General features: G+C 47.9%; 1 protein-coding gene across 2 annotated transcripts; it reads right to left on the bottom strand.

Moving 5' to 3' along the window:
• Positions 1–1,392: 1,392 nt before the first annotated feature.
• STK25 (serine/threonine kinase 25) lies at positions 1,393–21,881 on the bottom strand. Of its 2 annotated transcripts, none has more exons than XM_079315536.1 (12): positions 21,543–21,881; positions 20,715–20,830; positions 14,900–15,130; positions 13,730–13,786; positions 12,596–12,704; positions 11,217–11,374; positions 10,783–10,968; positions 10,104–10,249; positions 9,137–9,251; positions 8,783–8,854; positions 5,371–5,507; positions 1,393–3,445 (listed from the first exon to the last, which is right to left on the bottom strand). In XM_079315536.1, exons 2-12 carry the CDS (start codon positions 20,742–20,744, stop codon positions 3,406–3,408), a joined length of 1,281 nt encoding a protein of 426 aa, XP_079171662.1. In that variant the 5' UTR covers positions 20,745–20,830; positions 21,543–21,881; the 3' UTR covers positions 1,393–3,405. The 2 variants fall into 2 exon arrangements, with proteins under 2 accessions (XP_079171662.1, XP_079171663.1); XM_079315537.1 differs by having other exon boundaries at positions 21,547–21,705.
• Positions 21,882–22,121: the final 240 nt, after the last annotated feature.

Raw genomic sequence — 22,121 nt, 5'->3', positions numbered from 1 at the left:
AGCAAGAGTCTTCCCTTAAGGTTTGTGGGCAGGTGGGTGAATGATCCTTCAGTTGCTTCTGTGCTGAACCCACAGCTCAGAATCTCCCTTGAAGATACAACTGCTGAACTGGGGTCTCTAAACCAGGAGCCTCTGGGAGGACAGCAGGCAGCAAAAGTCTCTTCTTGGTTTGAGAGTGCTGAGCACAAATGTCTGTATATTTGAAGTGCAGGAGCTCAGGCTAGAAAAGCTAGCTATTCCTAGCAAAACTGCAGAAGCCTTACCTCAGTGAACTTTAAAAAGGGTGAGGATTGCAGTGGTGTATCAGTTGTGTGAAATATTTCATTTCTCCAGAACTCTCCAGGAGTATTTTTGTCTTAATACAAGCATGAGAAGTTTCCTTAACAGGAGCATTAGGCAAGAACAGAATTAAAACAGGTCCTTACACATTAGTTTCTTGCTATGGTGTAAGGGGGAGGTGCAGTTGGGACTGCACAGCTTAATAGCCATGATCTCACTGTTTCAAAGACCATCCAGTTCCACCATGGGCAGGGACACTTTTCATTACACCAAGTTGCTCCAAGCCCTGTCCAACCTGGCTTTGGAGAGTTCCAGGGCTGGAGCAGCCACAGCTTCTCTGGGCACCCTGTGCCAGGGCCTCACCCCCCTCAAAAGGAAGAATTTCTTCCTGCTATCCCATCTGACCCTGCCCTGTCAGCGTGAAACCATTCCCCCTTTGTCATCCTGAAGCCTTTTCCTCTCCAGGCTGAACAATCCCTATATGATGAGTTTTGCCTCTCCATGCTTGACCTTCATCCAGGGTAACACAGTCCTGCTTCTTGGCTCCAGGGGAAGAAAGATGAGGAGCACTGCAGAGCTGGGCACAGCCTGAGCTGTGCCTTTCACCTCTGTTCCTGCCTGGGAAAGGACAGTCCCAAGGGTTTAAACACAATTAAAGTGGCATCTCCAAAGTGTTTATGCTGTTCCTGAGGTCACCCAGGCTCAGGGTTGCCTGGTCCAACCCTTGTCCATGCAGAGCCACATCTGTGCAGTGGATTGTCACCAAAGATGGAGATTCCACCATGTCCCTGGGCAACCTGTGCTCCACTTGGGCCCCTCCCAGCTGCAGAGTGAGACTGAGGAAGGCAGAGATTCCCTGTTGCCAGTCAAGCTTGAGTCTGAAGACTGCAGACAAGGAACAAACTCCAGCAAAAAACTGCAGTGCAGTGTGCTCCAGTGCACAGCTGTACCTCTGCCAGTAGTGTGGCTTCCTGGAGTGCCAGAAAAGACTGATGTGCCTGCAGCTTGGCTCTGTCTCTGTTATAACTGCAAGATGAGGGAGAAGACCAAGAAGAAAACAGAGAAAAGCAGCTGGAACCAATGCTTTCCCCTAATAACACAGTTACACCAGCCTCATTTGTTTTGTTACTTTATTGAAAGTGGCAGATCCCTTTCAATGTTTTTGAAAACTAAACCCATTGTTGCTTTGAATACTGGACGAAGGGTGTGAGGATTGTTTCCTTTAAAAAGTTTACTCCTTCCACTGCAGAGCATGCCAGTAACGACACAGGTACCTTATCAACAGTTTGCTACTGCTCTGAACAGCAACTTGAAAAGCAGCAGGGGCCCTTGTGCTGGCCTGCAGCCTCTGCCTTCCCCCTCTCCAAGCATCCTGCCTATACATGAACTTCTCCTCCTGAGGGAAAAGTGGGGTTGTGCTGTTCTTCCTAACTGCAAGCTCTGAGCTCTGCAGCAGCAGCACCTCTTCTCTACTACTGTACAAGTTCATAGTGTTGCTGAGCCTGAATTTATCCATCAGGATAAATAAAGGATAGTCATAAGGTCAAGTGAACACTATACACCAGGATCAGGGAACACAGGGTCCCCCTGAGCTACTTGCAGCCCAGCACTTCAAATCTGCAGGTCTGAAGCTAAGTACCAAAAATCAAGCCTTGTTTCTAACCAAGTGGCCTGTCATTCAAAAAATGCTGCACAGCTCCAGCCTTTGTTCTCAGTGGCTCTGGGGTGAGCCATATCATCCACACACAAACACCCAGACAGAAAGGTCTGGGCAACTGAGTTCTTGCTGACTTCATGGGAATCTCTTTTCAGTTAGAGAGCAGCTCTCTAAGCAACCAGCTATCAGGGGTTATTTTTTAAGTCTATTTCTCTAGACCTTTAAAATGTAGATTTAAGATCTGTGTGCTTACCTGAATTAAAGATTTGCTTTATAAACTAGTATGATACAGGCAGCAAAGCTCCTGGAGATGGCTCTGCTGGAATTCCTTAAGCAGCCAACACAGCAGCTGATGCTTTACTTTGCTACCAAACACCACCCCAGCTTTTCAACTGGAGCAGAGCCCGGGCTGCAGCAAGTCTGGATCCCAGGCTGAAGGAGGAGCCAGAAAGGGAAGGTTGAGAAGGAGAGGGAGGCCTAGAGCAGCTTTTGGGAATCTCCAGCCCTACCACACTGCTGTGAACAATCCAGTTCATGTCTTCCTGCAGAGCTCAGGTTCCTGTATCAAAAACTTGCTATGTAGTGTCCCTCTGCCTTGAACCAAAGCCCTGCTGTCTGTGGCTGTTATGCTCCCCCCACTGCCCTTTTCAAGCCTTCTGCCCCATGTGGGCCTGCACAGCTCAGACCAGGAGCACCAAGGACAGGAACTCCACCAGCTCCCACAGCAAACACACCCACTTTGCCTCCTGCTCCCTGGAGACCCAAGGCGAGTTCTGCTGTTGCCTGAAGTAGATGAACTAAGGCTTAATACCAAATGCTGTCCCAGAGCCAAAAAAAGAACAATCAGCAAACCCATCCTCCTATGAAATGACAGGCTGGGAAAGAACAACAGTGTATGAGCTCAGCTGCTGCAGCACTGGAAAACCTTGTTGTGTGTGAAGGGCTTGAAGTGATCCTCCAGAACAACTGGAGAGCTGGTCTCACTCTCCCAGAGGTCCTAAATGCCAGGAGAGCTTCTCAACATCCCTGCACTCACAGGACTGCTCACAAACACTTCTTCAGAAGGGCAGGAGGCTAAACCCATCAGACTTGCCTGTGAAACATGTATCAATGGAAGAGAATCTCCCTTTTTCCAGCAGCCAGGTATTTACCAGAAACAAGCTGTGAATCAAACCAAGCCAAAATGGACACATCCATTGTAGGAAAACAATTAAAAACTGCATTGATTACATTGTAAAAACAATTAGACCAACCATCTTGGGTTCTGCAAAAGGTCTAAATTGTACTTGCATTGCAAACCCCACCCTGGGTTATCATGGAAACACGGCTAACATGAAGGCTCTGAAATGTCCTGGGGTCCATCACAATGTCACATCCAACAGCAGATGGTGGTCTGGATTAGAGATGTAGTTCTTATGAAGCTGGAAAAAATCCTTCCCCCCTGACAACAAGAGCAGGGAATGTGAGTGTCAGCGGGCAGAGGTCAGGTGGTTCCGACTGTGTGAAAACCTGCAAGGAAGAATGAACCAGGGACAGCTGGTCAGTACTGCCTGGTTGAAGCTCTCCTGCCCACCAGCAGGGCTGGCCCTACTCCCATGGCCACTGCCAGCTTCTGCTAGATAAAGTCCTGACAGACAAAACCAGCACTTTTAACTAAAAGCCAAAGTGGTTTCACACTTTTTCAGGCTTTCAAGATTCAGTTTTGATCTAATGAGTTTTCAGCATTAGTGTTTTATGGTAAAAAAGCAACCAAGTCTTTGAGGTTTTGCAGGCCCCCAAAAAACAATCCTGTGCTTCTGCCCTGTCCAGCAGTGTCAGTTCTAGGCTGACAGAAGTGAATGATGCTGAAACAAGCCCCTGTCTGCAGTCACCCACACACATCTATGTGCAGCTCCTGCTCAGTCAGAGGCTCAGGTTTTACAGGTATCACAGGAGACTTCTGTGACCTCCATGGGTCAGCCAGAACCATGAGTGCTCTCTCCCTGGTGTTAAGTGATTGTTAGATGAGGGTTCTACACAGTCCCATGGTATATTTGCTTGGAAACCACTCCTGGAATCCTGGGAATTGTTTTGGGATTCTCACAAGAAGGATATTGAGGGCTGGAACATGTCCAGAGAAGGGAACAGAGCTGGGGAAGGGGCTGGAGCACCAGGAGAGGCTGAGGGAGCTGGGAAAGGGGCTGAGCCTGGAGAAAAGGAGGCTCAGGGGGAACCTTGTGGTTCTGCACAACTCTCTGACAGGAGGGGACAGCTGGGGGAGGCCAGGCTCTGCTCCCAGGAACAGGGACAGGACAAAAGGCAACGACCTCAAGCAACACCAGTGGAGGTTGAGGCTGGGAATCAGGAAGAATTTCTTCACAGAAAGGGCTGTCATGTGGAATGTGCTGTCCAGGATGTGGGAGTCACCAGCTCTTGAGATGTTCAAGAAACAGCTGGATATGGGACTCAGTGCTCTGGTCTAGTTGACACAGTGATGATCAGTAAAAGGCTGGATTCAATCTTGGACATCTTTTCCAACCTTAATGATTCTGTTCTATTCAACAGGTTACAAGGCACAAACTTTAACCCACCAGAAGAAAGAAATGTTAGGAAGTTTAAGTTCAAGGCTGTAAACTGTAGTCAAGACTGTAGAGTTTGGGTTGTGCATATAGGGGCAGCCAGAGCACAGAACAGCTTCTTTTGGTATGGTAAAACACTGCTAACCAGGGAGGAGCCAAATGTTAAGATTCTCTCTTGGTAAGGAAAGGCTGAGATTTAGGATTGCCTGCTGTGAAAGGGAGAAAAGCTAAAATCTGATAAATCTGTGACCAGGTTAGCTGTATGGGTATCTGCAACACAGGAATGTGACTGGACTTGGCACCAGCAGTGAGCCAAGTTTGACCCAGCAAAGAACTAAATTTCTCTAGTCTACATTCCTTTACTGGTTTAATAACTAATTCTTGTCAGGAAAAGTACACTTGTGTATACCTAAAGGTGGGCAAGCAGTGACTAGCTGCAAGTAGTGCCTTTAAGCACATTCCTTGCAATGAAACAGATAATAATTAACAGAAACTTTCTATCCCAGAAGTGATCCCAATGAGATTTTGCACAGTCCTTGCTGCCTGGGTAATGGGACTAGCAGGACATCTTATGCATGCAGATAATGTGCAAAATGAAGGTGAACAACAGCACCTTTCTGTGCCCTACAACATACATCTACACTACAGAAACCTGTCCAGTGTGAGGAAAGGCTTCTGAGGCTAAAGAATTATTTCCATTAAATGAAAGCAGTTACAAGAAGTGCCATAGGAACTATTAAGGCAGCTGTCATCAATATTGACTTTTATCTGTCTCTTGTCAGTGCTCAGCACTGACCTTTGACCAGCCCTGGAGCACAAGAGCTGTGTGGTTCAGTGCCAGCTCTGTCCCAGCTCACACTCAGGACACTCACTCACCTTTGGACCCTCTCCACCATGTGTGCTATCAGTTTGTCAGAGATGCCTGGGCAGGACTCCTCAGCCAAGCTAAAGGCATTCTCCAGCTCCTCCATGGCTCCCACATTGCCTCCAGTCTGCTTGTGCTTATCTTTGAGCTGCAACCCAGAAACAGAGCATTAAGTCCTCATTAGATCCTGACATTAAGGCCCTTTCCCTCTTATTATGACTCCACCAGGGTGTAGGAGGGCAACCCACATTCCACTTAAGTGAAGCAAAAAGAGCTCATTTGTAGGTCAGGAAGGTAAAATGTCTAGGGTTCAAATTTGCCTCTAGGTACTAATGGCAATTGAAGCCCTTACCTAACAGGATGTACTCTTAAACAAATTAAATGTTCTAAGAAATGGACCTGAAAACTTGTAAATAGTAACAGTACAAAGAACTCCACATGTATCTGATGCAGTACAATCACCTTTGCTGCTAATGACAGCCCAGCACCCAGACACACACACAAGCTCACAGGCAGGTTGGGCAGAATATATCTAAAGCCAGGAGTTAGTCACCACCACTTTTAATAACCACAAAAAAAGTCTTGAGTTGCTTCTAGTGACTGAGAGACCAAGGCAGACAACTGCCACACCAGGGATCCTGAGCCCCTTGGCCTCCAACACTCCTCTCTAAGAGAGCTTTACCCAGGGGGCACGGGAAAAAAAGTCCACACACCAAGATCTCCACAGACAGCACCTGCCTCAGTTCACATCTCTCATGTTCAGTACACTCCAACTAGGCCTCTACTTGCACATGTTCCAGTTGTTAATTTGAAATAGCTACAGCTCTGTTGAGAAGGAATGCCTGACAGGCCACTGGTGCTGAGCATGAAGGAGTCAGTTGTTCAAAACATTACATTTCCATCCCAGCAGTAGTTCCTCACCTTCTCCCCACAAGCTGCTGATATGGCAGCCCCTTCCCCAGGGCACCACTATACAAGGAACTGAACAACAATCAAGCATCTTGTTGGACAAGCAACATCTGGTCCAGTTCAATTAAGCTCTCATTAGGCCCTGCTGATTAAAGGGCTTTACATAAGCTTCACAGTTCTTTGCCTCAATTCTAGGATCAGCCTTTCCTGTTGCAGGAGCTCACTTTTCCTCAGAAAGCAGAACAATGTGAGTGCTAATCCCCAGCTGCAGTCATTCCTGTGCACCAAGTCCCCTTCTGGGAACACACAGTTCCCAGCCAAAAAGGGCCATTTCCTCCTCCAGTGGGCACCTGTTCCCTACCACAAAGCTTGGGAACAGCCCATGCACTCCTCTGCTCAGACAGAAATGGCAGGAGCATGGAGGGTAACTCAGTTACACAGCAAGGAGAAGGCCAAAACCAGCTGTGATGCTATAGCCAAGGATTTGATGTCTATCAACCAAAGGCTGGCTGCCTCAGAATAAGGGTCTGTCCTGGAGGTTAAGGTGTGGACTCAGTTTAGCATCAGCCTTTGGTGCCAAGCCCCTGGCCTTCAGCTTGCCAGTCTGTGATGGGAGCAGTGTGTGCTGGGCTGCCTCTTCCCACTGCAGAAGAGCTCTCTGGAAGCCTGCAGGAGTTGAGCACTGAGCTCAACCTTACCAGGCCCAAACATCATTTTACCTCCTTGCTCCACAATGTTTCCAGATTTGCAGTTGTCCACACCTGTTAGTGAATCCTCATGGGATGTTTTCAATATTAACATCCAATAACACACATTCAGAGAAGGTAGATGAAAGATTACAAAGAATATCTCAGCCAGATCTCCACTCACAAAGCCCAGCTGCAGCCCCTTTAGAAAAAGAGGGGATCAAGCCTAGCTGGTTTAAGATGCAATCATACAATAGTGAGGAGGACAAAGTTTACAGTTCTAGTTTCCTATCAATAGCAAAGAATATCACATACAACCAGCAGTGAATCAGATTTCGCCTGGAGAAGTCTTCTTTCAAGTCCCCTCTACTGCACACAAAAGCCAGATTATTTCAGAGACTGCCCAGAACCCTTCCTGCTCCCAATTTCAGTGAGATCTGCAGAGCCAGCAAAAGACTAATCAAAGGAAAGGGGGATCAACAAACTGGGGCAAAGGAGTCAAACTAGCAGAAATGAAATGTCTGAGAAGCCACTTCCTGCCTGAAACTGGAGCAGCAAGGTGAGTAATGGAAAGCACAAAATGAATTTACAGTCAGAGCCCTGAGCACTGTGCCCCAGGAGGCTCCTAAAACTGAACAGAGATCCAGACATCAGTGACTGTGCTGCACAAACTGCATCACAAACCAGCATGGTTTTATGTGGTTTCATCTCATAGCTCTAGGACTACAAGACCCAGGTCACTGGCCTCATGCTCTGACCTCTGAAAGTCAAGCCCTGTGGAACAAAGAGGCTGGTGAGATAAACTTCCAATTTCCAGAGCCTGCTTTTCAGAATGACCTCTAGTTCCTGCCATGCAGAAAAACCTCTTTCCACATAGCAGTAGACCTGAGAAAAGACTCAAGTCAGGACAAAAGCACAGCTCTCTGCTGGGCCATGCCATCAGGATCCAGAAGAGTAACTCCTCAGGACCAAAGAAAGGGTGTCTGCCACCAGCATCTCAAGAACAGAACCCTGACATGCAGAATCTCATTGATTTCTTCCAAAGCATAATCTCTTTTTCTGCCCTTCTACTGGAAAGAGGAACCAGAGCTCACAGCCAGCAGCCCTCTTATGATTATCCTCCTCTTTCCTAACAACATCACCCAGCTGGAAAGGTGAGCTGTCACCTCTCTGCTGATGCAAACACCATTCTATCATTAATGGTAGCTCTTACTTCAACTCCACATCCCCATCCAGACCACAAGGCAGGGGAACTGGGTAGGTTTTCTAAACACATTTTCTCTGCCTGCCTTCCAGAAGCTAAGTGGCAGGGAACTCCTTGGTCTTGGCATGCTACCAACAGCAGTTTGTGCAGATCAAGAAATGGCCTAGTAACCAGCAAAGCCTGCTCTAATTCACCTAATAAATTCCTGCTCTAACCCAGCTACCTTCCCCTCAGTAACTCTGCTGTGGACATGCACAGTGACAGGCCAGCTCAACTACCTGCTCTAACAGGAGCTGCACTTCAGCCTCAGACATCAGACCTGGAGCTGCCCAGGCATCAACAAGCCAAAGATGCAGGTAAGAGACAGATATTTCTCTATCAGAACCTCACCAGAACACAGATTACCAGAAGGGTAATGCCTTTCCCCCAAACACAGGTGTTTTCAGAAGGACACTGTCCCCACATATGGTCTAGAACTCTGAACTGGTACAAATGCTTCAGAGTTCCTTAACCCTACTAGACACCTCACTACACCTCCCTTCTCCAAATCCTTGCCATTTACTTATCTGTGTCAGGTATCTCTTCATCTCCAACCAGCAGAGACACTAAGAAGGTTCTACTCACCTCCCCAAAAACTGGGTGAACAAGTGTGGAGAGACACTGTGACCGTGGCTGCCTCTTGATGGGCTCAGTAGGCTGGAAAACAACACAAAAAGAAGTTACAAGTACAGGCAAATGCTTCCAGGGCACATGAGGCCTTTGGTAAATTCACTACATGGCAATCTCATCACCAGATCTTGAGAAAGCCACAAGTCACAGCACCCTGATGATGTGGAAGAGGCAAGTCTGGAGCACCAGCCCTTAGTGCCAGACTGCAGTAAATTTCAGCCAGAAGATGAGTGTCTGGTGGCTTCCCCAGGATACCCAAAAGTTCATGCTAGTTCAGCCCTCTTCAGAAAGACCAGACAGCACACAGACCTTCTGGGAACCATGAAGAGCCATTCCCTTGTGCAGCTTGCTCAGGGAATTGGGGCGAATGGTTGGTGGGAATGTCCAGATTGGGCCCTGGTCTCCATCCTCTGCATCTCCATCACTGCAAATGAAAAGGGGAAAGTCAAGACAAAGCCTCAGTCCCATACATTGGGGGTTTGCCCATACTTTCCCAGAATCACAAGTTCTCCCCACCTGACTCATATTGCTGCAGGACTTCAGGCTATTCCCTACCCCAGAAAAAATTCTGAAGATAAATCACTTCAGTCTCTACAGCACATATACAGCATCAAAGAGATCTGAGCTAAGCACTACATCATGTTTCCAAATAACCACATTCACCTCTGATCCAGCCAGCTTGAAGAAGTTTCTAGTGCTAGTTAAATTTAGGAGAATTTCAAAGACAACCCAAGCTCACAATGTGAGGGGCCAGACTTAGATGTTATAAGCCAATCTCCCTGAGTCTTTGGTCACTTGAGTGGCTGCCACTACAGGTGAAGAGCAGCTCTGTGACACCATTCTGGCCATGAAGTGCCCCTTCCCCACCCAAGGCACATAACCTGTGTGTCCTGCATGGCAGTGCAAAGATTTACCCCTGAGTGCACATACACACCAACAACAGCTCCTTGTCACAGCTACTAAAGCCTGGAGCTCTTGTAGTTAATGAAAGGTGCATAAACCACAGGCAACAAGAGCCCTGTTCTACTGGTTACACACAGACTAAATGTTTCATGTCAGTACTCTGATTCCTTACACTCAGCCAAGAGGCTCCACAGGTTAAGACCAGAACAGAGAACTGAGTCCCACTGAACAGCAGCTGGCTCTTCAGGCAGCACTCACTTGCTCCCACAAACAAAACCTCAAAGATAAGCTGTCAGGTGGGAGAAGGAGCTGAGCTGTTTGCAGTGGCCACCCTGGGGCAAGCAGGGCATCCCTCCATGCAGAGTGTACATACATATCAGAATCCCCAGAACTGGAGTCCTCTCCATGGCCCTCTGACTTCCAGCGTTTGAAGCGATCGATCAGCTCCATCAGGAATGAGGTTTTCTTGGTGTAGCGTGTGATGAACTTGTGCTTTAGCAATTCTTTAGCTGTTGGCCTCTGGAGCAGATAAAGAAGGCATGTCACATCTAACCATCTCTGCAGACTAAATGTGACTCACTGACTTCAGCTGGAGTCACAGAATATCCTGAGCTGGAAGGGATGCACAAGGATCATCAAATCCAGCTCCTGGCCCTGCACAGGACAGCCCCCAACAATGCTGCCAATCCCCAACAGAGTGTTATCCAAACACTCCTTGAACTCTTGGCAGCCTTGGGGCCATGATCACTGCCCTTAGGAGCTTGTTCCAGTGCCTGACCACTCTCTGGGGGAAAATCTTTTTCAAATATCCAACCTAAACCTCCCCTGAACACAGGGAAGGCTCATGCCATTCCTTTAGGTCCCACTGCTGGTCATGAAGGGATCAGCACTCGCCCCTCCATGTCCCTCCTGAGGAATTCCTGCCAGCCTCACATGTCCATCCTGTAAGCTCAGCACTTCTCTCTCTCTGGAATTCTGGAACCTCCCTGTTGAAGGAATTTTTGATTTCTGCTGACCTTTACCCAAATTCACAGGTGGTCAGCAATACTCACAAATCTAGGATCCTTATTGAGGCAGGCTTCCACAAACTCCTTGAAGGGCTTGCTGTGGTGACCCTCAAGTGTTGGAGGATTGTTTTTGGGGATCAAGAAGAGAACTCTCATAGGGTGCAAGTCAGAATTTGGAGGTTCTCCCTTTGCTAGTTCAATGGCTGTAATCCCAAGGGACCAGATATCTGCCTGGAAAAGAGAAGAACACAGAACAACAAGGAGCAATTCTACAACATGAAAGCACAGTTTTAGGACAGCTAATCACATAAACCAGACATGACATTTCACATCTAATACACACACTTCTCCAGCAGACCCTGCATCATAGCAGAAAATAATAATTCCTGCAGTAAACAGCAGTTCCAGTCCCTGTTTCTGTCCTAGCACCACCTTCTGTACAGTAGCCTCAAGCAGCAATCCCCCTGCTCCCAGCTCACCTTGAAGTCATAAGCAGACTGTTTGATGACCTCTGGTGCCATCCAGAATGGAGTCCCCACAAAGGTGTTTCTCTTGATTTGAGTGTCTGTCAACTGTCCAGCCACCCCAAAGTCAGCCAGTTTCACATCTCCTTGTTCCGAGAGCAGCACGTTGGCAGCTACATGCACAAATAAGCAATTAATAATTATAAGCATATAATAATTAAGTCTGCTGGCCTCTGAATCACCTCCAGCCCACATAGAACTGAATATTGAGCAGATCCCTCCTGTGGCATCCTCCTTTACCCCAGTGATAACTCTCAGCCCAGCCTCAGACCCATTCTAATGCTTTGAACCCTGCTGGGTAACATGGAACAAGCTCATGCACTTTGCTGGATCAGAAGGGGAATATTGCTAAGGTAGGAGCAGGGAGTAGAAGGGCCACACCATGAATTAGATCTGACTCCTGGCCACACAAAGAAGGGAGGGCAACACAGTCTCTGATGCTCTTGATTTCTTTTTCCAGAGTAGCATTCAGCAGAGGTTAAATAGCAGATCCTTCTAAAGAGTTCAAGTTCCACTCTTGTACTAGTTCCCACTCATAAGACTGTAACATAGTGCAGGTTTGGGAACTGGGGTTTTCTGCAGGACTTCTCATTCTGAGACCTCACCTAACAACTTTCAGCATTTCCCCACCACTGCCAGCCAACACTCCCTACACATATTGCAGTGCTAGAAATGTGCAGTATCAAATACACAACCAAATCTTTTCTCCCAATCTGCCTGCTCATACCCCCTCCTGCAGTGGGTCAGAGCAGGGAGCATCTAGCACTGGCCCAGCTCCACAGCACTGTCCCTCCATCCTCCTGCAGTACTTTGATGCTCTGAGCTTGCTGGGACACTGCTCTTCAGGATGCCAGCTCTCTGTACACTGCACGTGGCCAGTGACTATTAAAAACAGCAACAGGATAAGCTGACACAAGCTGCCCTGATTTTCTAGGGCTGTGAACCCTGCATGAGGACAGCTCATGTCTGCTGTGAGCTACAAGCACAATAACCAGCACACACACCCTTGGGGTCCAGCAGCAAAGCACATGTCCAGACACAAGTCAGCTAACATCTGAGCATGCCTTTCATTGACTCCTTCACTTCAGCTCCCTGACTGCCCAAACTCCAAGTGCCAGGGGAGAGCTACAGATCCTTACTGTTACTCTAAACCCTACAGACATGAAAAGCATGAGTTGTGAGATTGTGACAAGCATCAGATTCAGAAAACAACAACACAACAACAAAGCAGCACTGAGAAACAGTCTCTGAAAGATTATGGTGAATATAATACCTCTGAGTATTATGTTACTAACATCCCTTACAGGAGAGAGAGCTGAACTCTCCAATCTTACCTTTGATGTCTCTGTGGATCTTCCTCTCTGAATGTAAATAATCCAAACCCTTTAGGATTTCTCTCAGGATAGTAGCTATATAAGTCTCCTCCAATGGTCCTGGCTTCAGCTGATAAAAGGCAGAAAGATGACTTTAAAAGAGAGACTGGATTTTCCAGGCTCTCAGTTTGTTACTTGGAACCCTTGGCCAAGCAGGTTGTACTCAGCAGGAAGCACCTTCTTGCACACCTGATGTATGTGCTACAAGCAGAATGCTGGTGTTTGTACCTGGCAGCATTCAATGGAAAAACTTTGGGGGATTTTCTGCTTAGTCTATCAATCTGTTAAGGGCTTCCCAAACAAGCAGCAGTTCATCTCTCACTTTGGCCAGGAAATACACTGGCCAAGAGAACATTTTAAGTTTCTCTTGTTTAGATCTGTCTGCCAGCATCCAAGTACTGAATTTCAGCCTGTGAGACATCAACCCTCAGGCTGTGGAGTACTGTATCAAAGTTCTTCTCCTTTCCATCAGTTCTCCTCTAAGTCCTGCTTTCTCAGTGCAATAACTGAGGTTCTGACACTCAGACAACTTCTGCTGATGACAGCCCCCTACTACACCTTCCTGCAAGTCACTGTAGGCTCAGCAGTTTTCCCTACATCATTAGTTACCACTCTGAAAAAATGGGTGTTATTGTCCTAAAGAGAAGAGCAAAATGCTGTGACAGAATACAGACCTCTGCCCATGGGTAAATCCTGCATTTGTATTCTCTCAAAATTTGGGGTAACTTAATCATAGACCATATCTTTACTGAGCTATGCAAGCACTGACCAATACCATGACTCTGAGTAGGTGAAGTACAGATTTGCACTGATCAAAACCAACTATCTGGGCTCACTTTTCAGTTCACTGGCTCTTTCCATCATACAGCAGCACAGCATGCTGGACAACAGTGCTGGGACAGCTGAGCTCCATGAAAACATTCCCTCTGTCCTGGGAAAGCATAACCAACATGTCTGTCCTGCACTGCTTACCCCCTCAGGCACAGGGCTGCCAAAACAATGGAATGTGGAAAATGAGTGTCTGGCTTATGGGCATTTCACAAACCAAGTCCTCAGTCAGTATTTTTCATAGTCCAGAACTTGCCCCTTACTCACCAAATCCAGGGCTGAACCTCCTCCCAGGTACTCCATGATTATCCACAGCTTAGTGCCCTGCAAGCAAGAGCACAAATCAATAGCAAAGGCAGTAATTAAAGCAGACAGAAAAGTGAAACACTCATGAGGCAGCAAGACACAAGAGTAGTTCTGTACACAATCCAGGAGATGCTGCACACTGCAGCTCTCAGGGGCTTAAGGAAGGAGCCCCAAGCTTCCTCTGTTCTGCTGACACAGCATTACAGAGGTGGACCTGCCTCCAGCACATTTCTAACTCTCAGTCTGCAGTTTTATCTGGGCAAATGCCCCTACAGGCACCAGACTGCCCAGCCCACAGACAGGCTTATTCCCAGGTTGGAGCCCTTTAACATCTCTCCAACAGCTCATCCAGCACAAGTCCTTCTTGACAATGGCAGGGGAGCACTGCAGCCTTTGATTTCATTAACAGCTTGAAGGGTACAATTAGCAAGACACTCTAACTCCTCAGAGAGGAGATTCCATGCTGAGGTTCACAGGATCCCAACAGAAGATAAGCAGCAGGTCCATGAAACTGCAGCAGAAGGCTGAGAAAATGCATTGTAGCCTTTGAAAAATAAGGGAGGAATATTCAGGATCCAAAGAGCTCAGGAACTGTTTGCTGCAGTCCCATTGTTACATTCATGTCCAGCAGCTAGCATGCATAGGCCACTTCTGAACAACTTCCATTAGGGATTCCTAATCTGTTTCTCAATGGAAGCAGTATTAGTACTCCTCCACAGACTCAGTTCATATTCTTTTCACTATTTCTGATGTAGTTTCAATCTCCTCTTTTCTTCAGAGGCATAAATCCCTCAGTGACACTGCCTTAAGACTGTGCTATTCTGGAAAAGTATTCCATCAACCTCCTTTCCAGAATTGTCAGAGCAGGGAAAGTTCAGTCTTCAACAAATAATTTGCTCTCCAGTGAAGTACCCTGGTCTTGGTACCACAAAGTAGAGGGCACCTCATTTCCATGTGCTTATAAAGCCCAATCGGCTATTAAATGCACATCAATGCAGTGAGCAGAGCCACCACTGCTCCTGTTCCACTCACACATCACTTTGCAGTGCCATGTGCCACCATCCACTGCAGCACCCAGAGAGGAGCCCTCCCCACACCCCAACTACAAGGAATCACCCTGGTTAGTCCTACCTTCAAGTAGGAGCCATAGTACCGGGTAATGTAGGGACTATCACACTGGCTGAGCACAGTGATCTCCTGCTGAATGTCCTCAATCTCATCCTCAGCCTCCTCCAGGTCAATGATCTTGATGGCAACCACTTCCTTGGAGCGGTTGTCGATGCCTTTATAGACTTCACCGAAGGATCCTTTGCCGATCCGCTCCAGCTTGGTGAACAGCTCCTCAGGATCCACCCTGGAGTGCTGAATGGAGCAGAGATGGGAAAATTCCATTGAGCTCACATACAGCTCATCTACATACCTGTGCACCTACTGTGTTGATAAATGAATCTGAAACTCATGTTAACAGTCTTAGAAACTTAGCATAGAATAGATCCAGGATTAGAACTGAAGAAACTTTTTCCACAGGCTTTCCAACCCTGCAGACCACAGTGGGGGAGGAAAAGGAGGGAAGCCCAGCATGAGGGCGTCAGCAAATATCACTGTGGAAGTGTCAGCTCCATTGGGACAGGGCTGCTCAACTGCAGGCACTGACTGAGGCTGAAGCAGCTCCATGAGCAAGCATCTGTTCACACTTCAATACAGACCAGCAAGTGGTACCAGCACCAGCTCTCTCTTGGAGATGGGGATCAGAAAAGGGGCACAAGCAAAAGGCCATAAAAATGTTTCCCTAGTTAACCTTCCTGCACTCAAAGACTGAAATGAGAAAGATCTACACCCTTCCCTACTTATCTGGAGGGTGAAAAATTACAGTAATATGGATTCACATTTACTGTGTTCCCTGCTGCAGCCAGCCCAGCTCTCCTCACATGTCTGCAGATGGAGCCTCACATATTTTGGAAGGTCAGCAGCAAGGAGGAGGCAGGAGAACAGAATGGACACTCCATCTACCTGACCTGCTTCTGTGTACCAGCCTCTTCTCTGGCTGGCACAGCCAGATGCAAAGGCAAACAGCAACTCCTTCATTAGATAAACATATCAACTAGGCAGTTACTAACAGAGAAATACTGACAGCAGCTGCACAATTAATTCTTTATGAAGGTAAGGGTAAAAAAGGGAATAAATCAGTCACTTTCTCATGCTATTTAATTCAGTCCATCTGCACACCAGGAGGTCCTTTATGCTACTAAAATGCTCTTTGTGATCAGATTTTCTGCCTTTTTTTTTAAATACTTTGGAAAAAAAAAAACCTCTGGAAAATATGGCCTGACCTTAGGAAGCAGCCAAGCCATTAGAAGGAATTTTCCACACCCAGAACTTCTCAGTCTCAACTCCAACATGCCACACAGTGAGAGTGCTCTCTCACAAGGGCCTTGAGTTGGCAGATTTTATCAGAGAACAAGGAAGCTGCATTTTTCCATCTCACACCAGGTTCTAGCAGCAGGCCCTCACTGAGCAGCCCAAGGTGTTGCTTAATGATTAAGCCAGTCTGGCATCACAGGTTGTTTGCCTTCTGTGCATTGCTATAAGCAAGGCCCAGTTGAGCTTTACAGGCTGCTCACTCAACAGGATTTCCACACAAACTCCAGTCCAAGATACAGAAGGATAACCAAATATCCTTTTGCATCCATAGCAACACCCAAACAGGCTGTACTTTGAACAAATGCACTGGAAACAGACTAGAAGGGATGTCTGGAGATGGAGATATGTAGCAGAGACTGGAGAGAGGGAGGTGGGGGGAAGAAGATTTGAGCTTGAAAAATGTTAGGGGAAAACATGAGAAAGATGACTGCAGGCAGAGAGCACAGACTAGTCCAGGCTCACTACAGACCAGGAGCAGTTTCCACCTCTTGACTGACTTGAGAAAAGGGCAAGAAAGTGCCCCAGACATTACTGTGCACAGTGACCTACTGCACCCAAAAATGGCTAGCAACACATCAGCCACTCCCACACATCATGGAAAAGGGAGAGAAAGAAGATCATCTCCTAGAAGCACCTGCTCAGCTCAGAAAAGAAACACTATCCACTATTCTGCAGGGAAGCAAACCTTCAAGAAAACACTCCTCCCCTTCCATGTAACTTTTCCATGAGGTAAGAAACAGCAAGATAACTAACTGCTCCCCCTCCAGCTTGGTAAAGTACATCAGAAAATCAGGACTGATTCCTCCAGATCAAGACATCAAACATAATTGCACTGGCTGTGGCAGGCAGCTTTTGGGACAACTACTTTATGTGGCAGGCTCTGTAATCATGGACAGCTTTGTAAACAAGCTTCCAGACTTGGATGTTGCTTTATCTTGTTTCCATAGAACAAAGAAGTTCAGGTAGGTGCTGTGAAGGAGACAAAGCTTCCTGACAAGCAGAGAGAAATTCTAAGGAGGGCCTGAGGATGAACATCCCTTGATGCACTGGCCAAAACTGCAGAATCCAGACCCAGCAACAGAAAGAACCCAGTACAGGGCCAAGGGGTACTGAGTCATTCCAGCCACAGTTACAGTCTCTGGACACTGCTGGATGAATTTCTTCCCTTTCTGTAAACAGGGAGGAGGAAACAGGCCCATCCCCAATTCAAGCAGGCCACTGTTTGCTCAACAGAACACCTTATGAACTACCATTGTGGACACCACAGAAGAAATTGCCAGGTGGCATTTTCAGCAACTCTGCAGTTCCACAACAAACTAAGATGTCCTGTCTGCAGGACATTGTTCAAAAACCCTTGTCCATTAAAAAAAAAAACCCAGTTTGAGACACTACATGGTAACCTGTGCTGACAAACAAAAATGTTCAGATTTGTGGGCATAAAAGCCCCAGCACTCATCAGAGAGCAGCACAAATGCAGCTCCACCAAGAATGGAGAGCTATGGAACTGCACTGCTCTGTCAGGAGAGAGAAGGATGCACTCCATGAGCCTGGCTCTCCCCTTCCCCAAGATACCTGCACTGCAAAGAACCTTGGTGTAATAAGCACCATGCCTCCCTCTCCTAAACATGAATTATCTCAGTACCAGTCACCTTGTTAGAGAACCACGCTGGCTGGAAATCCATCTTCTGGAATTGCACTGCTACAAACACACCTGGAAAATTTCATTAGTAGGAAGCAACAGAATCCAGATGGAATGCTTTATACCTGCTTAAATGAGCACAGAAAACCCAAAACAGCTCATTAGGACATGTAACCTTTGCAACTGCTCACCAGCTTGGGCTCTTCCCATTTTTCTTCCACATTGACAGAACCTATCAGAGCTGAGAAAACTGAGCTCCAGGTCAGCAGTGGCTGCTCCTTGTTCTACTACTGCATGTAAAGCTGTTAAAGGATGGTCACTACATTTTAACTTTTTGCTTGACTGAATGCTTGTTACACAGCAGTTCTGTGAAAGCCTCTTGCTGTTTCTCTCCACTGAGAGCAGTCAGTCAGGCAATAGACATGGCTCAGGCAGGGCTGGGCAGGCTATGCGGGGAGAGGACACAAAGCACCATCTCAGCTGTAAGTGCAGGAAGGGAATAAGTATGAGAAGAGTGATGACAATTTCCTAGTAATGTGCTCCACTTCTGCCCTCTGGGATCCAATCTCACAGCACAGGAAAGAAGGATGCTCTGTCCTGACAGGTGTGGGAGTTTTTTGCCATCCTGACTGATGATACCATGGTTTAAAACAGACCAACTCACTGCAGCCATCAGCAATTAGGAAGTGCAGTGTGTTATGAGACAAGCCTGGCAGTAACACCAGCTGCTTCATGGGGAAAGAATGGTTTTGGCAGCTCTGCCACCTCCAGCTGTGGAGACATGATATCCACAGTCTTTGAGAAGATGTGGATAAGTACTAGAAAGGAAGGATAAATATCTCCCTCATTTCAAAGCTACTGCCTGGAAAGATAAGCTGCATATTGGGAACAGAAGCAAACACCATTTGAACCAATTGAAGATCTCTCTGGGCTGTGTCCAGCTGGATCTTACTCTCAAAATATTCAAGAGCAAGAATCATGCCTGCATTTGTTGCACAGAACACTGAGGGGTGCTTAAACCCTTTTGGAAATGAGAACTCCTTAATCTGGAGCAGGCTGGAATTGGATTCACTGTCCTATGTGGGAGAGATCTATAACAGAAGATTGCCAAGGCCACAATACTTTATGAGCTGAAACTGACCAGCAACATGGTAACTTCAAAGGGTTTACAATCACATTTAGTGTAATTTCTGACTGAAGCACTTTCCACCCAGCCAAACAAACAAATAAACATAATTTTGCTCTGCCAAACATAGTGGAAGGAGAAAGTTGGCTTTAATAGAACTCATCTGCTCCTCTCTTTCCCTCATTGCCTTCTCTGCTCCCCAACTTCCCAGCCAGCATGCTGAACACTCATCTCTGGAGTACCAACAGGCTCTTTGGTGGAACCAGGTTTGTATCTGGAGCCATCTGAAAGCTTCCCTGTCTATACAAAATCTGTGCACAGCTCTCTGCAACTGCCAAAACCTGGGACAGTTTTGAATTTCTGGAGTATAGAAAAGAGGGAAGCTTGTGTTCAACACTTTGAAACACACGAGTTTGTCTGAGACTCCCAGCTCTCTTCACAGACAGTATTCTTTTGCTTCAGGAGGTGAAGCACTACTTAGCCAAAATAACTTAAATGGCTTCTCCAAAGTCAGGAAAGAACAGCAAATCTAGAAAGAAAGCTCAGATCAGAGTTTTAAACATAGTAACTAACAGAAATACATCACCTGGCAATTACACAGATTACCAGGTTCCACCAGGGATTCCTGAAAAGGCTGGAGGAATGGACAACACAGATTGGTTTCCTACTCCAAGACCAGACAGAGAATCATGGAATGACAGGGTCTGAGAATGCCTAACATTTCCATAATAAATTCAGAGCTGAAACCACTAGAATGCTGATAAGCTTCATGAGTGAATGATGTGTACAAAAAAAGCTTCAGAGCAACCTCCTCTGCAGCTACAGAACTCAGTTTTCAGCCCTAACCAGACAGTATCCTTCCTTTTCTCTCCCTGTACAGTGACTCAGCCAGGCATTATATTTACATTTAATTCCATACACACTTGGGGGAAACAGTTGATATGAAAGACAGCATGCAAGCTAAGGTGCATTGCAAATCAATTTTAAATCACTAAAGGTTCAGAGAAAGCATTAGCTAAAACCACTAAAGCTTTTAGTAATTCTACCTAGGAGCAGAACAGAATAATGCCCCAAAAGTCACAAAAGATGTTTTAAGACCTATGTTCAGTATTGACATCTGCCAATAATCAAACACACCCCACAACTAAATGCAGAGGGAAGAAGATGCAAGCCAGTATTATTAAAGTGGTTTAGCTTTTAGTCCCAAATCCTGGCATCATCCTTCCACACTCCTCTTATGAAAATGTCATCACAACAGCAGCATTTAACCACATCCATGGAGGCTGAGATCTCTTGGAAGAGTTATGACCCAGTATCAAATATCACTGCCTCTTATGCCTCTTACAAGCACCATTTTTCTGAGACTAATGCCACGACTTTAGCAAGGTATGTCTGGCAGAGCCAGCATACACAGTTTTTCTGTTCCCATTTCTAGACTTCCTCTTCCAAAAATAATCAGTAAGCCAGTGACTCCTGTCTCCCTAAAAAGAACACAGTTAATCCCAGAGAAAGGCTCCATAGTGGGTGAAGAATTCACTTTCTGTATGGCTGGCAACACAACACTATCAGCCCAACACCAGGCACAGAGTGAGACACAGGTCAATCAGCTAACAGGAGTAAGCTGAGACCTGTGCAAGAGAGATAAAGAGTGGCAAAAAGTGATTTTCTGGTTATTTGTTTGAAACCCTTGTATCAAGAGCAAACATCATTATGTAAACCCTTGAAGAGGGTTTTAAAACAAATTTTTAATCACCACTTACCTGGCTAGCAAATTCTCTCAGGTGAGCCATGCCGACAGGATGGGGTTTTTCACAAAATCAGGGAGGGTTAGGGCGTTGCAGCACAGCAGGAAAGTGATGATTTCTCCAATGGTCAACTGTGACAAGCAAGAATACACAGCTCTCAAGCGCAGTTCTTGGAAGCTGGCTCATTCCCCTGAAGAGTCACCTGCATCTTTTTTCTCTCCTTGAACCTGCCAACACGTTCTAAGTATGCCAGGCCCTCCTGCACACCGCATTTCTCAATTCTTTACAGAAATGCCTTCCAGATGTGTCAAGGAACCTCACTCTAATGTTCTACACTTACCAAGTCCCAGGCTCCATTTTCCCTACCATCACCTTAGCACGCTCCCCGGTATTAGAGCTAACCCCACAGCTCTGCCTCGCCACCACCCCCAGCATCTCCCCAGCATCCTCGGACACTCCTTTTCTCCTGCTGCTCCTCACAATCCTCTCTGTCCCCGGCACAGCCGCTGGCAAAGCTCAGCTGCTCAGCACACACCTTCCCCTTCAGGGAGCCCCAGCCCTGCACCCCCGGCCGCTCCCTGTTCCCCTCAGCGGCCCTTCCCCGCACCCCAGCAACAGCTGAGCCCCAGCCGAGCCCGGCCCAGCCCTCTCCAAGGCCCCCGACCCAGCATGGCCCGTCCCGGCCACCTCCTCCCACCCCACACCTCAGAGATCTCCCCTCTCCCGCGCTCCCCTCGCCATCGCGCTATCCCCAGCGCAGCCGCCCCGCCCGGCACCCTCAGAGCTCCTCTGTGGCGCATCGCCGCCCCGCGCAGGCCCGCCCGGCCCTGAGCACACCCGCACCTACGGGCAGCGCTGCGCCGCCGTGGGGAGCGCCATGCCGGGCCCTGGCGCACGGAGCCGCCGCCGCCCCGGGCTGCCCCGGGACACCAGCGCGGCGCGGGGGGGGAACGCCGGGCCGGGCGCAGCAACGCGGCGCGGCGGCGCGGGAGGCCGCGGCGCGCGGCACGCCGGGAGATGTAGTTTCCATGCCGCGTCGCCCGGCGGTGGGACGGCGTTGCTGGACTGCAATACCCAGCATGCCGTGCGCGCAGCGGCGGGGCGGAGCTGAGGGCGGGGCGGCGGCGCGGGGGTGGCTGGGGCGGGGAGTCCTGAGGCGCGGGTGCTGCCTGGCCTGGTGGCCGCTGGCGAGGAGGAGGTGGGACAGTGGCTTTTGTCCTCACGGGGCTTTTCTCTCGCCAGCCCTTACGGGACCGTGCTCAGATGCCCCCCGGGTGACGCCAGGCAGGCCCGCCCTCAGCTCCTGGTGAGGGTGAGGGGCTGTCTCCTCCCCGGCCCCGGGGACATCGGTGTCCCCACAGAACGGGAGAGGCGGCAGAGCTGGAGGAGAGGCGAGGGCACGGCTCCCTCATGCCTCCCTCA

This window comes from Erithacus rubecula (assembly GCF_903797595.1).
Source record: "Erithacus rubecula genome assembly, chromosome: 11".
Classification (NCBI taxonomy): Eukaryota; Metazoa; Chordata; class Aves; order Passeriformes; family Muscicapidae; genus Erithacus; species Erithacus rubecula.
Note: the sequence above shows the minus strand (reverse complement) of the source record. Positions and strands in the feature narration are given on the sequence as shown.